Source organism: Rissa tridactyla, chromosome 2 (genome assembly GCF_028500815.1).
Source record: "Rissa tridactyla isolate bRisTri1 chromosome 2, bRisTri1.patW.cur.20221130, whole genome shotgun sequence".
NCBI lineage: Eukaryota > Metazoa > Chordata > Aves > Charadriiformes > Laridae > Rissa > Rissa tridactyla.
The window spans coordinates 81767929-81788143 of NC_071467.1; the positions used below are offsets into that span (position 1 = coordinate 81767929).

Sequence of the window (20215 nt, forward strand, 5' to 3'; positions counted from 1 at the left end):
TTCTCGCAGGCCAAAAATATGCTTTTATGGAAATTCAGACAAAAAGCATCACAAGCAGATGTCAACAGACTTGACACTGATACAAAAAGATGGTTGCACATAGACACGAACAACTTTCGTCATTCACCTTCTCACTAACAGCACAGACTCAGCTTAGAGCCTCCACTCATTAAGTACAGAGCCAAGCATCATTCAGGCTACGAACACAGTCTGTGTGCTAAATCAATATTTCTCCCTCCTCAAGAAACAGCAAGAAACATAGAAAATCCCCTGCTGACCCTCTGTAGCTGCAGTTGTTGGCAGCGGCAAAGAAGGTCACTGGCATGTTTGACAAAACTTGGCATCCATAGCAAATATCTTTATAGCATTAATTAGGAAGTAGTGAAGAGTTTGGGAACACGGGTATGATTATGTGAGACAAAGACGTTATTAAGTAAAGGAAGATTAAACTGAACTCAAACATCTGAAGGTATTTACTTAAATGCTCATTGGTGGAGAAAGAGCTCCTCAAACACAGACAAACACACAAGTTAACAGTGGAAGATTTGCATAAATAATTGTCTTCTTGAGAAAGCAACTGTTTAATTTTCCTTTTAATTGTTTCTTTTGAATTTTTGAGATTATATATACTTTACAATTTAGTATATTGCACTTCATATAATTTTTTTGTGTGTTTGAAGAAACGAGCCTCAAAACTTACATCCTAATTAAGCGCATTCCTCATTAAGGGACAAAGGTGCTTCCAGGTCTCATTGCCACTGAGAAAGCTAACAAAAAGCTGCCAAACTCAAGAACCACACCAATATGCTCGTAATACTACAAGCACGTAAGTCAAAAAATGCCAGCATAAACCTTTGCCTATCTTTTCCCCCCACCCCTGATGTGGACAAGGAGGTGCACGGAGCTGAAGCGAAGAGGGACCTATAAGCTAAAAAGCCAGGACGTGGCAATTATACGGTGGTTTACATTCAAGGACGGCAAGGAGTCTTTTAATGGGATGATCAGCGCCTAAACTCGGACTGGAGAGGGGCACACGCCTTCCCGATTTATCCCTAACGCACAGGGGACAGATCCAGCCAAGGTGCAGAGGTGGATACAAGAGACAGTATGTCCACTACACCCATGAAGCAATTCCTGGCCAAAGGGAGAGGAGTTTTTGGAGGGAAGGGAGAAGGCAAATGTACAATCTGGAAAGTTTTGATTGCTGCTGGCATGAATTCCAATGGTTTCTACTGTCCTGCACAAGAACTGGTCTAGTCCCAAAGCAGAATGACCAGGAATCTAATTTCTTCAGCTGCAAGTATGCCTTCAACAAAGCTAAACGTAATGCACCTTTCAGTCCTTTTTTTTTTTTTTTTTTTTTTTTTTTTTTTTTTTTTTTTTAAACATCAAACATTAAAATATCATTGAACTGTTCAACACAGTTAAGAGATTCTGGCTTGAAAAGACACGGTTCATTTTGCACTGACAATACCTCCTCCTACAACACGTGCTCATGTATCTATCAAGTTTTCATAAAATTATTCAAGCTATTTAATCATCTTTTCTTGGGGTTTCTGTTCCTGGAGCCCTATCCTACTAAAACATTACTACTGGCACAACAGGAGTGGGGTACCAATGAGGAGAGAGAGAAAAGATGATGCTTTTTACATGAGGTCCTGGTTACATACATAGGACAACAGAGAAGCTCTCATATGCATTTCAAAACACACCTTTTTTCCAGTCACCTTTTCAATCATTTTTTGGATGAGCTGGAGCCAAAAAGGGTGAGCAGTAAAATCAGCAAAACTGAAGGGACAACGAGTATTCAGCAGCAACTGAAGATCTGTCATTATTAACAGCACACAAACCTGTTTGTCTAGAAACGTACACCGCACTGAGCACCAAGTAGCAAAATACCCTAAACTAGCCTTGACAAGCAAAGAAATAAGCTAGGACATGTCTCTTCAGAACAAGGCTATTCTTTGCCTCTTCAAAAAAATCACCGCCTTTTACACACGTGCTTTTTAAAAGGGAGAAAGGCTGACATCCGCACCCCACATCCGTGTACGCATAACTGCTCAGAAAACAAATGTTTTTTTTATTTTGACTCACGTTGAGTATTGTATTCTAAGCTAACAACACTGGTAGAAAACTAAACTCTTACCAAGTAGTTTTTTTTTTTTCCCCCTGCACGTGCAAGATTGTTCATATATGCCATTCATTTTTTGTTTACGGATTTTTCTGAAAGGGAAAATGGTTCATTTGTTTTGAGAAAAAACATAAAGACTTTTGTAAAGAGAACGACCTCAACGTTTAGCATTCTCCATACTAGTCCCTTTGAAGGTAATATACAAGGGCACATAATTTCCTTGTGCCCTTTTTTGCTTTCGGTTTTTGCTTTGCCCTTTTGCTTATCATAAAGAAATTTCTAAATACAGGGAAAGTTTATTTCTATGTTAAGATATGTTCGTGTTTAAAAATAAAGAAGCCAAACCTAATAGATGATGCTTAGAATAAAGCATGTACATGGCCAAATTGAGGGTCTAGACAGGGGATGCAAACAAAAAATATTTATGTCTCTAATTACTTATTTTTTAAAAAAACAACCCACCAACAACTGAACCACTGAAAAATAAGATTTCACAATCTGTAACAGCCACTAATATTCCATATATCTTTCTTACATTTAGTGTAGTTCCAGATTTAGGAAAGACTCATATCTAGTCGGTTCAAGATAAATGAAAATATTTAAAAAGCAGGTAAAGCTAACCACAAAAACCCTTTGTTACAGAGCTGAGAAAAAGAATTCTCTGCAGACTCATTCCTTCTTGTTTTTGAAACTGCTAAACAGCTGCCTGTTCTCATACACCCCGACTCTGACTATCTGTATTTAAAGACACAGGTCCTCAGCTTGACGATCATAATACCATCCCCTTTCTACTACAGTAGAAAAGTGGACGCCAATCAGAATTGGATCTTGGCCTGATGGGATCTCAGATGAGTGTCACAGCTTAAATCCCACCACATCCTCTCTGGTGACACACACAGCCCACATCGTTGGGGCAGAGAGTCTAACGGAGAAGAGAGAAACGAGAGCCCTTTACGCAACCCTGTCACTGGAAGCGTAAAAGCCTACGGAGCATGCCACTTTCAAGGTTTCCAAGGGATTGCCTGGCCAGCCCTGAGCTACCTTCTCCTTCCGTCGTTGTTGGCGAGAAGTCACTAGACGATGCAAGCTTCAGCTCTATGTGGATGCACAAAGAACTGGAGAACGTTAGGAAGGGAGATACCACAGAACAGCAAAACCCACACAGCACTTAAACATTCCCTCTGGATATTTTTCTTAATTTTAGAAGAAACTTACATAGATTTTATCTTGCTGATAGCGCTGGAATAAGTTGTGCATAATGGAGCCTTCGTGGAGATCTATGAGTGCTGCCATGTCTTCCACACTCTCTGCGCTCGTTTGATGCATGGGCGTTACTTTTTGGTGCGTGATTGTGCTCTGTTTATAAGTGAATACCTGAAAGAGGGGAAACAAAGAAAATATAACCATCAGAACATACGTTCAAAAACTCCTATCTGAGAACGGGGCTTTCATACCCGTATTCCCTATCCAGTTTATCAGTGTGCAAACTTGTAAAATATAACAGTCTGCCAGCCATACCTTCTTCTAAAGCTTCTCTGACAATAATTAGAAGCCCCAAATACGTACACAGGGGTCATATGAAACTGGCACATACTGACAATGCACTGAGGACTATAAGGTTTTTTCCTTTTTAAGGGCAAATGTAATCTTGTTTCACGCTGGACTATTGTTGGACTTTATCAAGAGAAAAATAAACCAAGCAATAATAATCATTACCAAAAAAACCAAAATCAGCCAAACAAAACCTCACCCCTTACAGTAAACCCCACTTATACTCAAATTACTCTGGGAGGAAACGTTTTACAGTGCAAAACAGTAAATGAAAATTATTGCTCTAACAGGCTGCAAGTGTTTATATGTTTGATCTGAAATCCACTTAAATGTTTCCATTCAATTCTCCGGTCAGGACCGCTATCGGGTTAGGTCGTTATTCCCAATGCAAGTAGCACGCTAAATTCAGTGTGCTGCAGATATTGGAAAATGAAAGGCCGAATCGATTTCTAATTAATGCACTTTCAGGACGAATTTCTGAAGCCTGTTCCAAACAGACAGTAAAAGCTCTAAAAAACCACCGTTTCAATACTCGATCGGAAAACACTTCTACATATCTTCTGTAAAAATATCACAAATATGCTCAAAAGATGGACACATCCCCAATCTAGTTAAGTAAACTTCTATGAATACTAATGACATCACTAAAGATGATAAAGCAATAAGCTTATGAATTCAGCTTCCCATTTCCTTTTAATTTACATCTTGTCAATTCATCCTCATAGACGTAAATCTGCATCCTGTAGCCAACGCTACTCAGGCAATACCAGTCCCTGCTAACGTCACCCTTTCAGTGTAAGAAATTCAAGTGCGGGGTTAATGTAGATACTTTAATGATGTGGAATATTAAAAAACAAAACACAACCCTTCCAAAATCCTTTGAAATAATATTTATAAAGCCGACAGAAGAAGCTGAATAACCGGCAGCCCAAGCGCTGGCGAGCACAGATGTCAACGGGACACACAAGCAAACCACCAGAAAGTTCTCACAGATTCAGATCATCCAAAGCACAATCCCTAACTGCAGGAAAAAGAAAGACGCTGAGATCTGAGCTGTATTTTTGTGGTAAACAACCATCAAGATGACAGGTCAAGCATTTGTACAGGGCAGAGAGGTGCTGGCCAGGATAGAGAAAGGAGCCACTTGTACATGATCCAAGCGGTCCAGATATCCGACAGAAAGAACGAACGTGAACAGCATCAATTGACAGCAAAACTTTGGGGATGAAAATAGTGTTAGCGGTCCCAAGACTAACCAGACAAAGTACGAGCTGGAATTAGAGGTAGTTACGTTTCAAGAGTAATAAACTGCAGTCCCTAGTTGGAAGAACCATGACAAAAAAAGGCCAAAGTTCATACTGCCTAACAAAGAATACTGTATGCTGGAAGACTTGGAAATAAAAGGGATTTAAGGAGAGCAAATCCTAGAAAAGTAAGTAACTTAACAGAAACCATGTATCAGCATGGAATTAAAACAGAAAAACAGACTCAAGGGAATTAGGAAACCAAAAGGGGACACCACATATCCTGTGAGCGTGTCTCATGTGAACACAGAAAGGAAACAAAACATCATTTCTAGGAGAAGAATTTTTGTATTTGTGATGTCTGTTCTTCAGTATGTGATGCACAGGTTAGTAGGGCAGGCAGGGCACTCTATACATCACTAAGCACGTTTATTAACATAAGGAGTTAATAAAAATGCACCGAGAGAAGCAATGTGACTATTGACTCGTGAGTGGCAGGACTATCGAAGATGGTCTTTGCAGATTCACCCTTCCCACTCAAACCCACTATTTTCTCCACTTCAGGCTGGTTGTTCTCACACTTCCAGCTTTTCCATGCCTTGCCTCCTTGTTTGGGTGAGGAAACAGCTCTGTGAGCGGACTCGGAGATATGCCTGTGTGTCAACCAGACAGAAAACACAGCGACTGGTGATAATGCCTGCCACCCAGACCAGAACGAAGCAGAGTCTCTTCCCCAAGGCTGGGGAGTCACTTTTTCCCTTACTTTTAATTTTTACCAGAGCCACACATCCTTCAGATTTCCTAAACCCACTATGAAACTTGGTCAAAATCATCTAACAAGATCAAAGTCATCAGATAGGGCAGCAGGATCACATGCGCAGACCAAATTTCCTTAAAACGGGCTTTTAGAAGTCCTGCTGCTCAAGCCCTGAAAGGCCTGCTTTTGTTTTATTCCATCTTGACTCAATGCCTTTATTGGGATAAGGATGTGAAACAGCTACCTTGAACTTTATCGTTACTAATTAGAAGGTCACGTTATGAAATATCACAGCAGATGAAATCCTCAGGAAATAGGAACCAAGAGCCATTCTGCAGGGTCAGCATCCAGAAGAGGAAGATGAATGAGTTGGCTCCTGAACTTCAAGAGGAGCCTGTTGGCAGCTCTCAGGAGCGTCCATCCTCAAGGATCTGGCCAGCATTTCTGGAAGGTCAAGTAAAACATCCCGGAAACTTGGAATATGATTTAAGACAAGCCTAAATGAGAATTCAGCAAAAAATTTCTTTCCTCTCAAGATATAAATGGTCCAAGATAACAAACATGCTGAATACATGGAAAACTATAAATTAAACCCTAAAGAGACAACACACAAAATAAGAACTCTCAGAGTTATTATGGAAGTGAAAATTAGAGGTTGAGATAGGAAGGAGCAATGCAAAAAGCAACAACAAAAAGAACAAGCTCAAGAAATATAAAGACAAAACGGTGAACCTAGCTAAACAACAGTAAAGAGCATTTCGCTGGGAAAGGAGAACAATACTCCAAAACCGCTTGTCTGTCCCTACCATGGATTAATAGTGTCGTGATGAACACGCCAAAAAGGGACCCAGATGAGGAACCAACCTGAAAAGCCAGGGGACCGATGCTACCAAGTTCCCTGGGTAAAGAGCTGCAAGAGGTACTCTGAAGTTCGAAAATAACGTAGGAGGGAACTATCAGACACCCAGATATTTACAGCTTGCTGAAAGGAGAACCCACGCTCAAGGGCTGGAGGAACGCTGCTTTGTCTGTCTTGAAGAAGAAAAAAAAAAAAAAAAAGACTAAAAAAAAGTAATCACACACTACTGAGTAGATTTCTTTCTCTAGTAAAAAAGGAAAGATTGAAGAGACAGGTGAGTGAGGACAGGAAAATTTGAATGAATATTAAAAATAGGGTGACATGCAGAAAGTGTGAAAACAAACCATATTCGTCTGGTTGTGACAGCCTGTTTCAAACCTTTGATGACATGACCCCATGTGCTGATTCATGTCTGTTCAGAAATCAACAGGATTATTAACTCAATTCTCTTCTCTCCAGAACTGGGCAAAATTCACCAGCCTTGCTGTGATAAGGACATACCCAGAGCAGTGTCAAGGTCTGCCTGCTCAACCATCGTGATACCCGCAGCATTTGCCAGATCTGCTATAGGACACAACATCAAGCCCTAGACACTGAGAGTGATAACTACACTCATGCTTCCCAAAAGTACTACCCGGATGACAAAAAAAAAAGGAAAAGTCAGAGAAAATGAATTCATCGTCTCACAATGAGAACGTTAGCCTTGGACAAGGACGGGACCAAGGAAAAAGAAGTTAGAGGGAAGTCCTCAGCAGCACACCAACATCTCCAGGACGTGGTCACGACTGCATTGCAAAGAAGGGACAGACTCCCACGTCACCCTCTGAAACACCATCCGGATCCACAAATGTTGCTGTAGGAAGCAAGCACCTTCTCTTTGCAGAAGATGCCAGTCGGATGCTCTCTAATGCATTGTAGGAAGCTGGAGAATGTACAGCATCACACCTGGGACTCCAGATGAGCACTAGGTAAATGGGGGTTTGGCGGTTGATGTTCCGTGAAGGGATTTGTTAAGAAACAGTGGAGCAACATAAATAATTTCATACAGGACTCTGTCTGGAAAGCCAATGACTCCTAAACCACATCCTAAAGCAAAGACATACAATGAAGATTATGGCTTTAGCACATAAAGATATAGTTTTCCCTATTCATAAATACCATACCTATTCATAAATACTGCTGCATGACCAGTGCAATATTGTACGCCAGGATGCGCAAGCATTTGTTAGATAAGCGTATCTTTATATTTTGTTCAGAAAAGCATTTCTTGTGCTCCATGCAATTTGGAATTACTAGTATTTTACATGAATATACTCTTTTAAAACTACCAGCGAGCAAGTAAAGAAAACAACCGACCAACAAATCAGGAGTTTGAGGCATATGACTGCAATTAAATTAATTTCACTGATGCTTTTAAAAGAGCATGAAAACCACTAGCATGAAGACCTTAATATTCCCCACTTCTTTATGTTGAAAATGACATTTTTATCCTGCACAATTAATCTGGCATGAGAAAAAAATAAGAAGCCTTTCAAGTATTCCATTTCAGGGGAATATCACAAAACAATGTCTAATTAATTTTCTGCACTGACAAATTACCCCTAAGCTCAAGATCTAATGGAAATTATATTTTAACAAAAGATTTAATTTGTAATACCATTTATTAACACCGGGAAAGAAGGTCAGAGTGGGCCCCCAATGACAGGCGCACACATGCTTTCTCTCTCAGTGCATCATTTTGTGACATGATGCCAAGTGACAAAAATCCCTGCTTGAATAAGGTCATTAAATGGTATCAAGGGATTTCAGAACAGCTGAGTCAAGTGAGTTTAGGAGAATGCTGAATTAAGCGCTTAGGTAAAGCACATCAAAAAGCCGCACGCAATCCCCATTTCTTGCAAAAGCTACAAATCAGAGTTTGGCTTTCCAGTCTGCGCTGAGAGAACACAACCAAATCTCTCAGGGTGTTTTTCACAATTAGCTGGTTTTTTTGGTCTGATGCTGATGATCAATATTGGACGGGAGGAAGGCAGAAGGCCCTCTAAAAGTTTCCTAATCAACAATTCAGTATTTGACCGATGGCTGAATCTTCATCATTTTAAGCAGGATTTCCACGTAATTTTTATTTAAGGGCAGAAATAGGTTTTTCTGCATCTTGGAAGCCAAACTAGATCATTACTGAATCTGTATGTGCAAGATCATCTACTGAAAAGTTTACATATTGTGAGCATTTTAAAACAGCCCCTTCTGTACAGAGACCTGAGCCTTCCTGGGTTCCCTCCCAAGCGCAGCTTCCAAGAGGTGCAGGCGGGGTCTCTTTCTTTAATTCAAAGACTGAGATTTGGATTAGAGCAAAGGGTGGTGACAGGCGCTGGCTCCCCACCGCTGCTGCCTCTGGACCGGGATGGGACACCTGCCCACAGCTTCACGCCTGGACCATCCCTCATGGCCATCACCCACCATGCAGGCAGCAACAGTTTCGGCTGGTCACGAGCCACCAGCTTCACCACTGATAACACACGCCAGACATGGTGGCATCTGGTCAATGCCAAGTACTGCCCGCTGCTGTGCTGGGGAACAGTTACCCATCTCAGCACATCCCTGTCGCTGCTGGCATTGCATTAAATAAAGAGGGGGGTTTTTTGGTATGGGTAACAGAAAAGGAGAAACCAACCTCCCTCCACTGCCCTTTTCTAGGTAAAAAAAACTTTTTACGCACCCTAGGTGTACTCTAGAAACTGCAGGATATTACAGAATGTAATACTGATATTTGTACGTGTAAAACAGAAATATCAAAGTCTTCTTGCACACTCGATTTAAATTAAGTTGCTCAAATCCATATAACCAGAGGCATAATGTAAAATATGGTAATTTAAACATAAAACTCAGTAAGACAGGAAAGGAGAACGCAAAGAGGTATTGCGCAGATGTCATCTGGGAGATGGGTTTACAAACAGTAAAAGATACAACCAACCAACCAAACTTTTTTCAATAATGCCTATGATATTAGCAAACCAACTACTACGGCATCTGGCCACCCCACAGACATCAGAAACCAAAACTAATTGTGACCCAAAACCTGAAGCCATGAGCCTTCCTCTGGTTGCCCCACAGGCTGCTCTACACGAGTTCTTCCACAAGGTTAATCCCAACTGCTATGGTGATGCCCACGAAAATCCACACGACTCAACTGCAACTCCAGAGGACTTGGCTCATACGTTCAAGACATCAGGGTCTTCAGTTTTCTAAGGCATCTTTTTGCTTACGGTCACTGACCCTGCAGCAGAGATATGGGCATAGCCCAGCAAAATACACAAGACTACAGCGAAACATCCACTTAAAAGTATCAATTTTTTTTTAATTCTCTGCTGTTGGTCTGAACTGAGGATCATCATTTGTGTTTGTCTCGTGTTTAGATGTTAAAAGAATGCAATAAATTTTACAAAATGTCTTTATACATGAGTCCAAACAGAAAAAAGAGGCCTTGGGCTCACATTACAAGTTGTGGAATGCAGCGTTCCAGGGAGAAAAATAAATCATGGCAAGCCCAAGGACCCACAGATTAAAAACAAAAATAAAAATCTTGTCGTTTACTCTTTTTTCCTGGAGAGATCTACTGTCTAAGTAGATACTTAAAATACAGGACAAGGAGGCTCTCTTATAAATCAAAAGCAATTTAAGACCAAATGTAAAGCAGATTAACTACTGACATTTTAAATTCTACAGTTAATCATGACAAGAGTGTGACCCAGGTAATGATTTTGTCCAGTAATTTACTATTTCTCTGTAACAGCTGACCTTAGACATCCATTCCGTTGTCCCAACAATCTTTCAGGCAACAAGATGTACTCAAGTCCAAGGCTTGCTTTGATGCAGTATAATCTTCTTCAAAGCAACAAAAAAAAAAAAACCACAATGAAGTTTCTTATCTGTTAAACTATGGAGGAAAATTAAATACTTTTATGTAAAGTGTTTATTGATGCCAAGAAAAAAAATATTACCAACTAAACTGGTGTCTTTACTACTGTGACTAACACTAGCCTTCAAGCAAATATGCCATACACACATCAACTGAGAACCAGCTTATTCACCACCCATTTTGTAAAATTCCTCCCCACTTACCCTGGGAATCACCCCACTCCCCAGCCTCCCTTCCCAGTTACATGTTAATCTTGACCTCTAATGGAAAACGTCTAAGTGTCCACTTTGCACATTACTGTACCTACACAACCCATACATTGTGTATAATCCTCTATTTTGTTCTTACCCCCTGCTCACTTTGGTTCCAGCCATTTTCATTCTTCGTTCCTCTTCCTATCAATCAAACCTCTTCCAAACCCTTCTCCTCAGTCCCCCTGTCATAACACCTCTCAGCCTTGCTGGGGCCTGGGATATCTGGGTCAGGAACTGCTCCCAGGTTCAACTGCTGAAAGCCTGTCCCAGCACCTTCCCCCACCTCCAGCAGTGACACCGCCAGCGATGGCTTGCAGCCTCTCTCCTGAACGGCTTTCCTACTACAACTTTTGGGTTTTCGCACCCATGCAGAATATCCCTCTCTGCTCCCAAGCTCTGCAGCATGGGAAAGCACACTGCCAGGATGGCAATCCTGGTCATCACCGCCGCAGAGCTCAGCAAACCCACTAAATCACACCTCTTGGTTGTTTCCCTATGTGTTGACCGCTGTCAATAAGCCTGTCTGATCCAGACTTCCCACCTAACGCCTATTCCACAAGAGGTATTTCAAGGCAGTTTATTCCACACACTAACCTTTTTCCGTTCTTAGACAAGCTCTATTGTCAAGTACAAACAAGCTTCCAATTACAGGTTCAGCGCTTATGACCCTTCAATTGGGCTTGCGTACACAGACAATAATGAAATTTAATTCAAATTAAACACATGAATTTTACCCAGATTATACTACAGTAAGGCCCTAGGCAGTCTATGCTAATCCTTACAAGAAAAAAAGAGTGCATAATTTATTTAACTTGCTTTGCAAGCAACCTTATATAACCTATTTATACAGCACCTGAAGACACCACAAAGCCTGATTTTTAAGAAGCCCACCTACAAAAACTGTGACCACGGCACTGCAGAAAATATGAAACATTCCTGGCACGTCACCAGCACTTGCTTCACCATGGGAAAGTGCTCCTTTCTCTTTCTTGAAACAAGAAGTGGAGGGATTGCCGCTGCCCAGGCTTTCCCAGAGCGTCGGACCAAATAAAGTAGTCCAAGGGCAGGACGCAGCAGAGGTACCACAAGATGGGCCTTAGCTGGTCAACAGCAGCGTCTCAACTGGAAACCAGCAAGCCATGGAAGAGGCCTCTGACCTGCAGGGCACTGTGATACGAGGCAGAGAGCAGATCCCAGCAGGTACCCAAGGAAGGTCTGGACCAACAATCACCATGGGTTCAATCCTCCATCTCGCTTGGGACACCCCACCAAAGGCACTCCCCAAGTCCATGTTCCTGCCAACAGCACCCAGTAAACAGATGTAATGACAATACTTCTTTTGGTTTCAATGTGTATTGCCTTAACTGGCTCCATGGACAAGGGGGTGAAAATCAATGGTTTCTTCTTGTCAGAAGGAAGCCCAAAACACTAAAAAACCCACAAAACCCCCCTCACCCTCTATCCCTCATTTTCCACACAAAATAAAGTGCATCTATGGACAATGCCAGGCACTGAAAGCATTAGCTTGACTGTCAACATCAGTTAGAGCGCAAGTGAAACTCTCAATTTCAAATTCATATTTATTCAATGATTCATATGAGATAAACAATGACTATTTGCAACTGAAAGAACAAGACCAAATTTGAATAAAACGCCCCACTATCAAGAACTGGAACAACTCTGTTCAACAAGCAGCCTCCAAATTACACCAGCTTTTTTTTTTTTTTTTTGAGGCACAAAGCAATTAATCTCAATAGGTCTTTTTTTCTAAAAATGAAGGAAAAAAAAAAAAAAAAGAAAAAACCATGAAAACCCCGCAGGCAGCTGCCTGGACCGCCTCTGAGGCTAGAATAGGAGCAGCCTGCGTGCAGCATCACAGTAATGAAAGGAGAGGCAACACTTATGTAGGAGCTGGAGCTCCGAGGGGCCATCCATGCAAAGCAAGCCCTGCCCCAGACGACGGCTGGCCGGAGAAGGAGACACTCTGACAAGGCCCTCCGGAATATCAAACAAAACCTGGTGCAATGCCATCGTGAGCCTTTTGGACTCCCCCCCACCTCTATCTTCCTCTCAGTGCAACACTGCCTCTGAACCGACCCTGCCCAGGCAGCCACCACAGCTGGTGGGTGCAGATGGTGCCCAGACCCTGCAGGGACCATCGCAGTCCCCCCGGCCACCAGCCCGGAGGGCAACCAGGGGGCTGCCCAGGGGGGAAACTGCCACCAGGCACAGCTGGTTGGCGGGAAGCTTTTGTTGTGAAAGTTTGTGGTAATTATCACCACCCAGGCCAGCCAAGGAGGCTCTGCCACAGCACCAGCTATGAAGGCTGAGAGGTCCTTGCAGTGCCCCGGGTCCTGCTGGTCCCCTCACCCTGTGAAGGGGGACTACAGACCCCTCAGCAGAGGCAGCTGGGAGGAAAGAAAAAGAAAACAGAGCCAGAAAGGATTTTTTACACCAAAATGGATCGTATTGCTGTCAAACTTCACAGAATCACAGAACGGCTTAGTCTAGAAGGGACCTTAAAGACCATCTAGTTCCAACCCCCCTGCCATGGGCTGGGACACCTCCCACTAGACCAGGCTGCTCAAAGCCCCATCCAACCTGTCCTTGAACACTTCCAGGGATGGGGCATCCACAGCTTCCCTGGGCAACCTGTTCCAGTGCCTCGCCACCCTCACAGTAAAGAATTTCTTCCTAATATCTCATCTAAATCTCCCCTCTTTCAGTTTAAAACCAATACGCCTCGTCCTATCATTACACTCTGTGATAAAGAGTCCCTCCCCATCTCTCCTGTAGGCCCCCTTTAGGTACTGGCAGGCTGCTATAAGGTCTCCCCAGCGCCTTGTCTTCTCCAGGCTGAACAGCCCCAACTCCCTTGGCCTGTCCTCATGGAGAGGTGCTCCAGCCCTTCAGCAGGCTGAGACAGCCTTGGGCTCTGGTTTCCCTCACTCCTCACACCAGGTAGTGGGCAGCCCTTCAGCTCCCGCCGCCCACAGCTGGAGGCTGCAAGTTTTACAGCTTGCTCACTATAAAGCAAGAAAACGATACTGGCAGGCATCACTCACAATCCAGTGCTGAAGGCAAAAACGCCCCATACATTGAACGTTTCTAAAGCCATTTGTGAATTAAAAGACGTGACAACTTGCACCTGCACAGAGGAAGTTCATATACACGTCATCTCAGCTTTCAGATCTCCTGACAACATTTAACTATAAAACTCTCATAAATTAAGTGTTTCCATTTTATTTTAGTTTCTCCAAATCTTGGCTTGGTTTCTCCTAGTGTAAATACTGCACACCTCACAGCAACAATATTCAATTGAACTCAAATCACGTTTTTAATTAAACAACTTTTTTTTTTTCCCCAGAACGGCAGTGTGTCTGCTTCAGTAGGGCATTCTTATCTTAATTTTAAAAACACATTTTACATCTTTCTGTATTGACAGGTTTCCGGAGAAGCAGAACAGGCAAGAAGATCAGAAGAAGCAAGAGGCTAACATGACAGTGAACTAGCAGAACTCTGAAATTATCTTCAAGTGACTACTTTCCAAGATCATTTTGATGCAACTCTGGTGAAATTTAGATAGGTGTCTTTGCCTGCTTAAAAAAAATAAAAATTAGTTTTAGTTTTCCTTGCTTTTATGTTACAAAAATTTGAGTATGAGAAATCCTAAAAGTATAAATCTGAATTGAAGTGTGAGCCACTCATTTTAACAGACAACAAAAACCAGAGTCCCTTTATGCTTTTTTTATAAACTAACTTTGAATCTTTTTTTTTTTTTTTCTTCTTCTGTAATATTACAAAACAGCATTTCTACACTATCACTAATTGCCTCGTGAAGTCAAGCCAAACCCCTCCCTTGACTGGCAACCTGCACACCACGCTCCTACCCACGCCTCTGCCACTACTTACTGTTGCTCTAATCCAGAAAATGGGAACTGGGTTACAAGCGATCCCAACGCCATGCAAACACCCTGGCTTGAACATCAGTCCCTCGTTCATGCTTTTTTTTTTTTTTTTTTAATAGGATCAGAGAGGCTTTTCTACCTGTGTTTACTACCTGTTTTTTTCCTGCAGGTTGCCTGCGTTATGAGGCTTTGACGCAGCCATACTGCTACCAAGTCAGCCAAGGGCACATTTTATTCACAGCTCAAAGCTTCTTCATTGAAGCAGTCACTTTAACAAGGTAGCTGTCTATTCAGTTCCCCCTCCCCCAAAACTGTAGGTGTATAATGGTAACTTACACAGGGGGGTGGGAGGTAGAAAGGGGAGGAACTCAAGGCCTGAATACCGTAAGCTCCTAAGGACGTCCATCTAAGAGAACAAGTATGTACATGATGATACATAACTCACAACAGAGAAAGTTCAAAACACAATTATAGGTAAGCGAACATGAAATATCGGGCATTTTCCCCAAACTTAAGCATACAGTACAGTTTCTATGGTAGCCATGTTTACAAGGCTATGATATTTCAAAGTTAACTTTTATCATGCGTGATAATCTCAAGACAATTCAGCAGCCTTTCAGGAAAGAGCTAACCGAGGAGAATACCGCAAGGCCACTCCCTCCATCACTACAGCCATTAATTCAGTTAAACAGATTCTTTTCCAGCTCAGACTGAAGGTAACTGGAAGATGCCCTTAGATGACAGTGGGAAGGGGTGACCCCTCCTTACCTACATGTCCGGTTCTGACACGCAGAGGTCATTGTAGGGGAGGCAGCAACAGACTAGCCCTCAGCAGGTCTCCAAGGCCGCCTCTCCACCTACCCAAGTTAGCGCTGGGTCCCACAACAGCAGTTTGCCCTGCCTGAGAATGCACCCCAAATATCAACAAAAATTTTTTGCTAACATGGAAGTACTGATGGATAAGAAAAATAAAATAAAATAAAATTGGTGCAGGTAATTTATTCACACTCAGAATTAGCCAGTGCCATTTGTGCGGCACCTGAAACCTGTATATGCATTGGCAAGAAGACCACAGTCCAGGCACAGAGGTTGCTTTAGCCATATTTCATAGTATAGGCTGGACCTAAATCTCAGCTGGCTCCACATAGTGTGAGTAGGGTTTCCTCCGATGAAAGCATGTGAACCAGGACCCTGGTACGTGCAGTCCGGAGACATGGGAGAGTCCGTGTGTGGAACTAGCCTGGGTCTAGGAGGGGACTGATCATTCACTCGGCTTTGCTGCCAACCTACCCGGGCCCAACAGTAAAGCTCACTACAGCCCACAGCAATGCCAAAAGGGGACAAGGAGGTCGAGACGCAAGAAGGCTTCATGCAGCACCCTGCTGGAAGGATTCGCTGGCTTTGCCACAGCTGAGGAGAAGCAGCTCAGCTTCAGCGCTGCACCCCAGTGAGCCAGTCTTCCCAGAGACTGGGACACTGAACCTCAACACCCCAGTCTGCAGTGCTGCCTGTGGTCAGGTAGGGCTATGCTGCTCTTCCCAGCACGTCCTGTGTGCCTCGGCGTGCCTCACACTCCTATTTCTCACAGAAGATGGGGAGCTGGCTGCAAACCAAATTTTCAGCTTCAGTCTAGAAATAAATAAAGTAATAATAACAAAAGAAAAAGAGACATCCCAGCTTCCACGTGCTGGAGAGGAAGCTGCCTGTGTGTGATTTGCTGCAGGGATGCCTGCCCAGGTCCGCAAATCCTCTGAAATAAAAATTCTGCAATAATCCCTCCCAAGGGGTGCTGCTCCTGCATGCCCTGCTAGCAGGACCGTGACAAAGGACTCCGTGTGCGCGGAGGGAAGGAGCAAGGGACCCTGCCTCCCCGCCAGCAGACAACCACAGGCAGCATCCACCGGTCCCAGGTGGGCAGGGCGTCCCTCTGCTGCTACCCTCGCTCAGGTGACCTGGTAGAAATTTTAGATGACAGGTGAACAGTGGGGGAGGGAGTAAGAAGCTGGAATAAATCTGAATTTCTACGCAGCAAGCAGAAAGTTGGGGGGTTTTAATAATATATTCTCATAGGTTAACTGTTGAAGGAGGTTTCATGATCAAAAAATCAGTATAAACGTTATTATTTTCAAAAAGCGCAAAGCCACCTAATTTTAAAGTCTTACAGAGTACATTTTGCCCTTAGAGTCTTGCTTTTCTCCAGGACTGGTGTGGGTGGACACCAGCAGATGACCACGGGCAGCTGCTGGAGAAGCGCTGCTGGGCAGTCAGTAGCACTACACAGCTCAGCCTGTTGCAGCGGGACTTTGTTTCACTGTCTTCCACCTCGAGGCCCTCCCAAAAAGCCACCGAGGCGCTTCGCTAGCTGTGGCACAAAGCAAAGGTTAAAGCTTTGAGACATTGGCATGACGTTCTCCCAACAAGGCGCCCACCAACACGTCTTCTTACGTTGAACTGCCAGAGAGAGCCACAACCCTTGTCAGCGAGGAAACCTGAAACTTATTAAAACGGCGTAATTGGGACGGGCTCTCCACCCCTCCCTTCCCCGGCACTGTGAACTGCAGCAGGAGGAGAGCTTGCTGCCAGAAAGAACAAAACAGGTTCGGACAAGCATGAAACGAAGCTGCACGTATCTTAAGATAGCAGCTGAGGTGGTTAAGCATTTTTCATTACAACCGTGAAACCCAGACCCACGCCCTGAGAGCCCAACCGGCTCCTGTCGACTGAGGTCCCCCGGCCCCATGTGCAGATGAAGTCAGAGGGTTCCCACCACCATGTGCCAGCCTTCACTGAGTGGGAGGAGACAAAGTGCCACAGACACTTAATTTATGGTATCCTCAGGTTTTCCTCTTGTAACTCCTTTTTTATTATTTTTTTTTTTCAGCTGTTTGTTTACTTTTGAGGGGGGAAACCACACAACTGAAGTTTTCCAGACGTCCTCTGCCCAAGGATCCCACTCTGGTTTAAGATCAACCAAACCAGATGAATATTCCACAATGGTTCAATCATCATGAAACCATGGTGAAGAGAAAGGGAAGCGGTGGCGTAAAAAGAAAAGGGAAAAGGAAAAAGACAAGACATCTAATAAAAAAAAACCAAACCCACACAATAAAAAACCTTACTCCATCTTGTTTTCAAAAGGTTCAGAAATGAGCGGGAGGGAAGAGTTGAAATGCGTAAACTCACAGGAATTTCAGATTTTTGTGTATTTGCCTGGACTGCAAGCCCACATGCAACTTTCTTTTATAAGAAAGTACTGCTCTGGACATGAATGAATACTTATCCTGAAGTCTAAAATCTTTACGTCTAGATTGGGAACAAGAGAAACTCTGCTTAGTAACAAGCAGCACACACCAGTCATCTTCTAATCTGCACTGAATAGGACCATTAGTCAGACTGATTACATAGTCAGGCACACTAATTACTTAGGTTCTCTCAAATGCATGCTAGTAAATTTGATTATTACTCAAATAAAGTATACATTGTTAGGTAGGCCACAGTGAGCTCGCTCTTTCCTTGACCGAAAGCTTTTTAGGGAAAAAAGCTACCTCTTTGCTATGAAATTTTACAGTGTCTAGCACAAAGATGGAAAGACCTCTTGGAGATACTGAAGTACAAATATGAAAACACTACTACATTTTAATATGTCTGGTTTGGGGGAAAACAATATTACATTATTTTGCTTGATTCTATTACAAGGTACTATTATAAGGAGCATGAATAAATATACCAGGTCCAGGAGCTGTAAGAATTCACAGAATGGCTTAAGAAGAGCTTTTCTTCTGTCTTAGACTCACTAGAAGTTCCCCTTTTTACAGCTTTAGAGATAATACTGCATGTATTACTGTTCATTTTCTGTTACTGTGCAGCTAAGAATCTCTTTTCATTGCACTTGGGAAAAGCCTGTGGATGTTAAATACGAAACCTTAAAAGCTTTCTTAGGAAAAAAAAAAACCCATAACAAAAAAAAACCCAAACTGGTAAAAGGTTTGAAATATGCCCAGTCTTGGCCATTCTCCTGTAGTAGACTTCTTTCAAGAAGAAGATACGTAAGTGGCACTGCTAGAACTTGCCCAGGAGACTGGAGCACCCATCAGTCATTGCAGGGCATGAATGCCCAGGTATGGGCAGATGGAGTGGTCAAGACATGCAACACTTTTCAGGGCCACATCATACATCTTATTGTATGGCATGGATATTGCTTTGACATGTGTGAGAACATGCATTATATACTAATAACGAAAAGAAGTTGCTCTTGGCCGCAAAAGTTTGACAGACTGTGCTGTAAGTCGCTCCCATAAAATCAGCATATAACTGTCTGGTTTGCATTTGAATTATGAACCTCAAGTTCAAGAAGCAAAAGAGCAAATTTAACACGTAAGAAGGTGGCCCACTTATGAAAACACGTATGTGCAATTGAATTTTCCACAGCCAGCCTCTGCTTAGACAGAATCATAGAATTGCTGAGGTTGGAAGGGACCTTTAAGATCATTGAGTCCAACCTTTAACCTACCCTGACAAAAGCCGCTTCTAAACCATGTCCCTAAGTGCCCCATCTACCCTTTTTTTAAACACCTCCAGGGATGGTGAATCCACCACCTCCCTGGGCAGCCTATTCCAATGTTTAATAACCCTTTCAGTGAAAAAATGTTTCCTAATATCCAATCTAAACCTCCCCTGACGTAACTTGAACCCGTTTCCCCTCGTCCTATCACTTGTCACCAGGGAAAAGAGGTCAGCCCCCATCTCTCTACGACCTCCTTTCAGGTAGTTGTAGAGGGTGATAAGGTCTCCCCTCAGCCTCCTCTTCTCCAAGCTAAACAACCCCAGCTCCCTCAGTCGTTCTTCATAAGGTTTGTCCTCCAGACCCCTCACCAGCTTTGTAGCCCTTCTCTGGACACGCTCCAACAAAATATTTGCATTCCATGCCATATAGCATGCATGCATATGTTGGAGAAGCCCAACTACAATTGGTTCCCATGATACAAGCAAAGAGCAAATCATCGCATCCTTTTTTCCCCCCACATAAGGACAGTACTTCTTCAGTAGTTGTGTCAGAATCATGAAGGAGGCAGACAAGAAAGATGTCTTATATTCAGAGAACTACTTGGTAGCTTTACACATAACTGTGATGTTTATAGTCCTAGGAAGAAAAACCCAAGCTTTTGCTGCAAAGAAAAATACACAATCATTTTTCTGTCTTTGTAAGGATACCGTTGTTTATTTTTGAACTTGCCTTGACAAACCTCAAGCACATGAAGCTGTTAAAAGCCCTAATCTATACTCTTTAAAATGAGGGTTAGATATAAGTTCAACAGGAAATATGGTGAGATTACCCTGACATGTTACTAAAAACAGGCTAGAAGCAGCAGATTAAAATTGGACCACCTTTTCCGATTGCTTGCACGGGAGGAAAAGTTCTAAGAGAGATACACGGACATGAGAGTCTTGTGTATTAGCAAATAGCGTTGCCCTCCACTCTCCACACAGATTTATTTTACTATGTTTTCTGATAAACATCACATCTTAAAACTCATCTTTAGAGACTGATGGGGAAAACCCTCCTGCAAGTGACAAAAGGCTGTCCTTTCCCAT

At 42.9% G+C, this 20215-nt stretch overlaps 1 protein-coding gene across 2 annotated transcripts in view; it reads right to left on the reverse strand.

Moving 5' to 3' along the window:
- Nucleotides 1-20215, reverse strand: part of MYO10 (myosin X) — a 170977-nt gene that overhangs the window by 92228 nt on the left and 58534 nt on the right. For both annotated transcript variants that reach the window (XM_054190799.1, XM_054190800.1), the window contains exon 3: nt 3347-3505. In XM_054190799.1, the coding sequence (XP_054046774.1) occupies nt 3347-3505 (159 nt within the window). The remainder of the gene's footprint in view (nt 1-3346; nt 3506-20215) is intronic.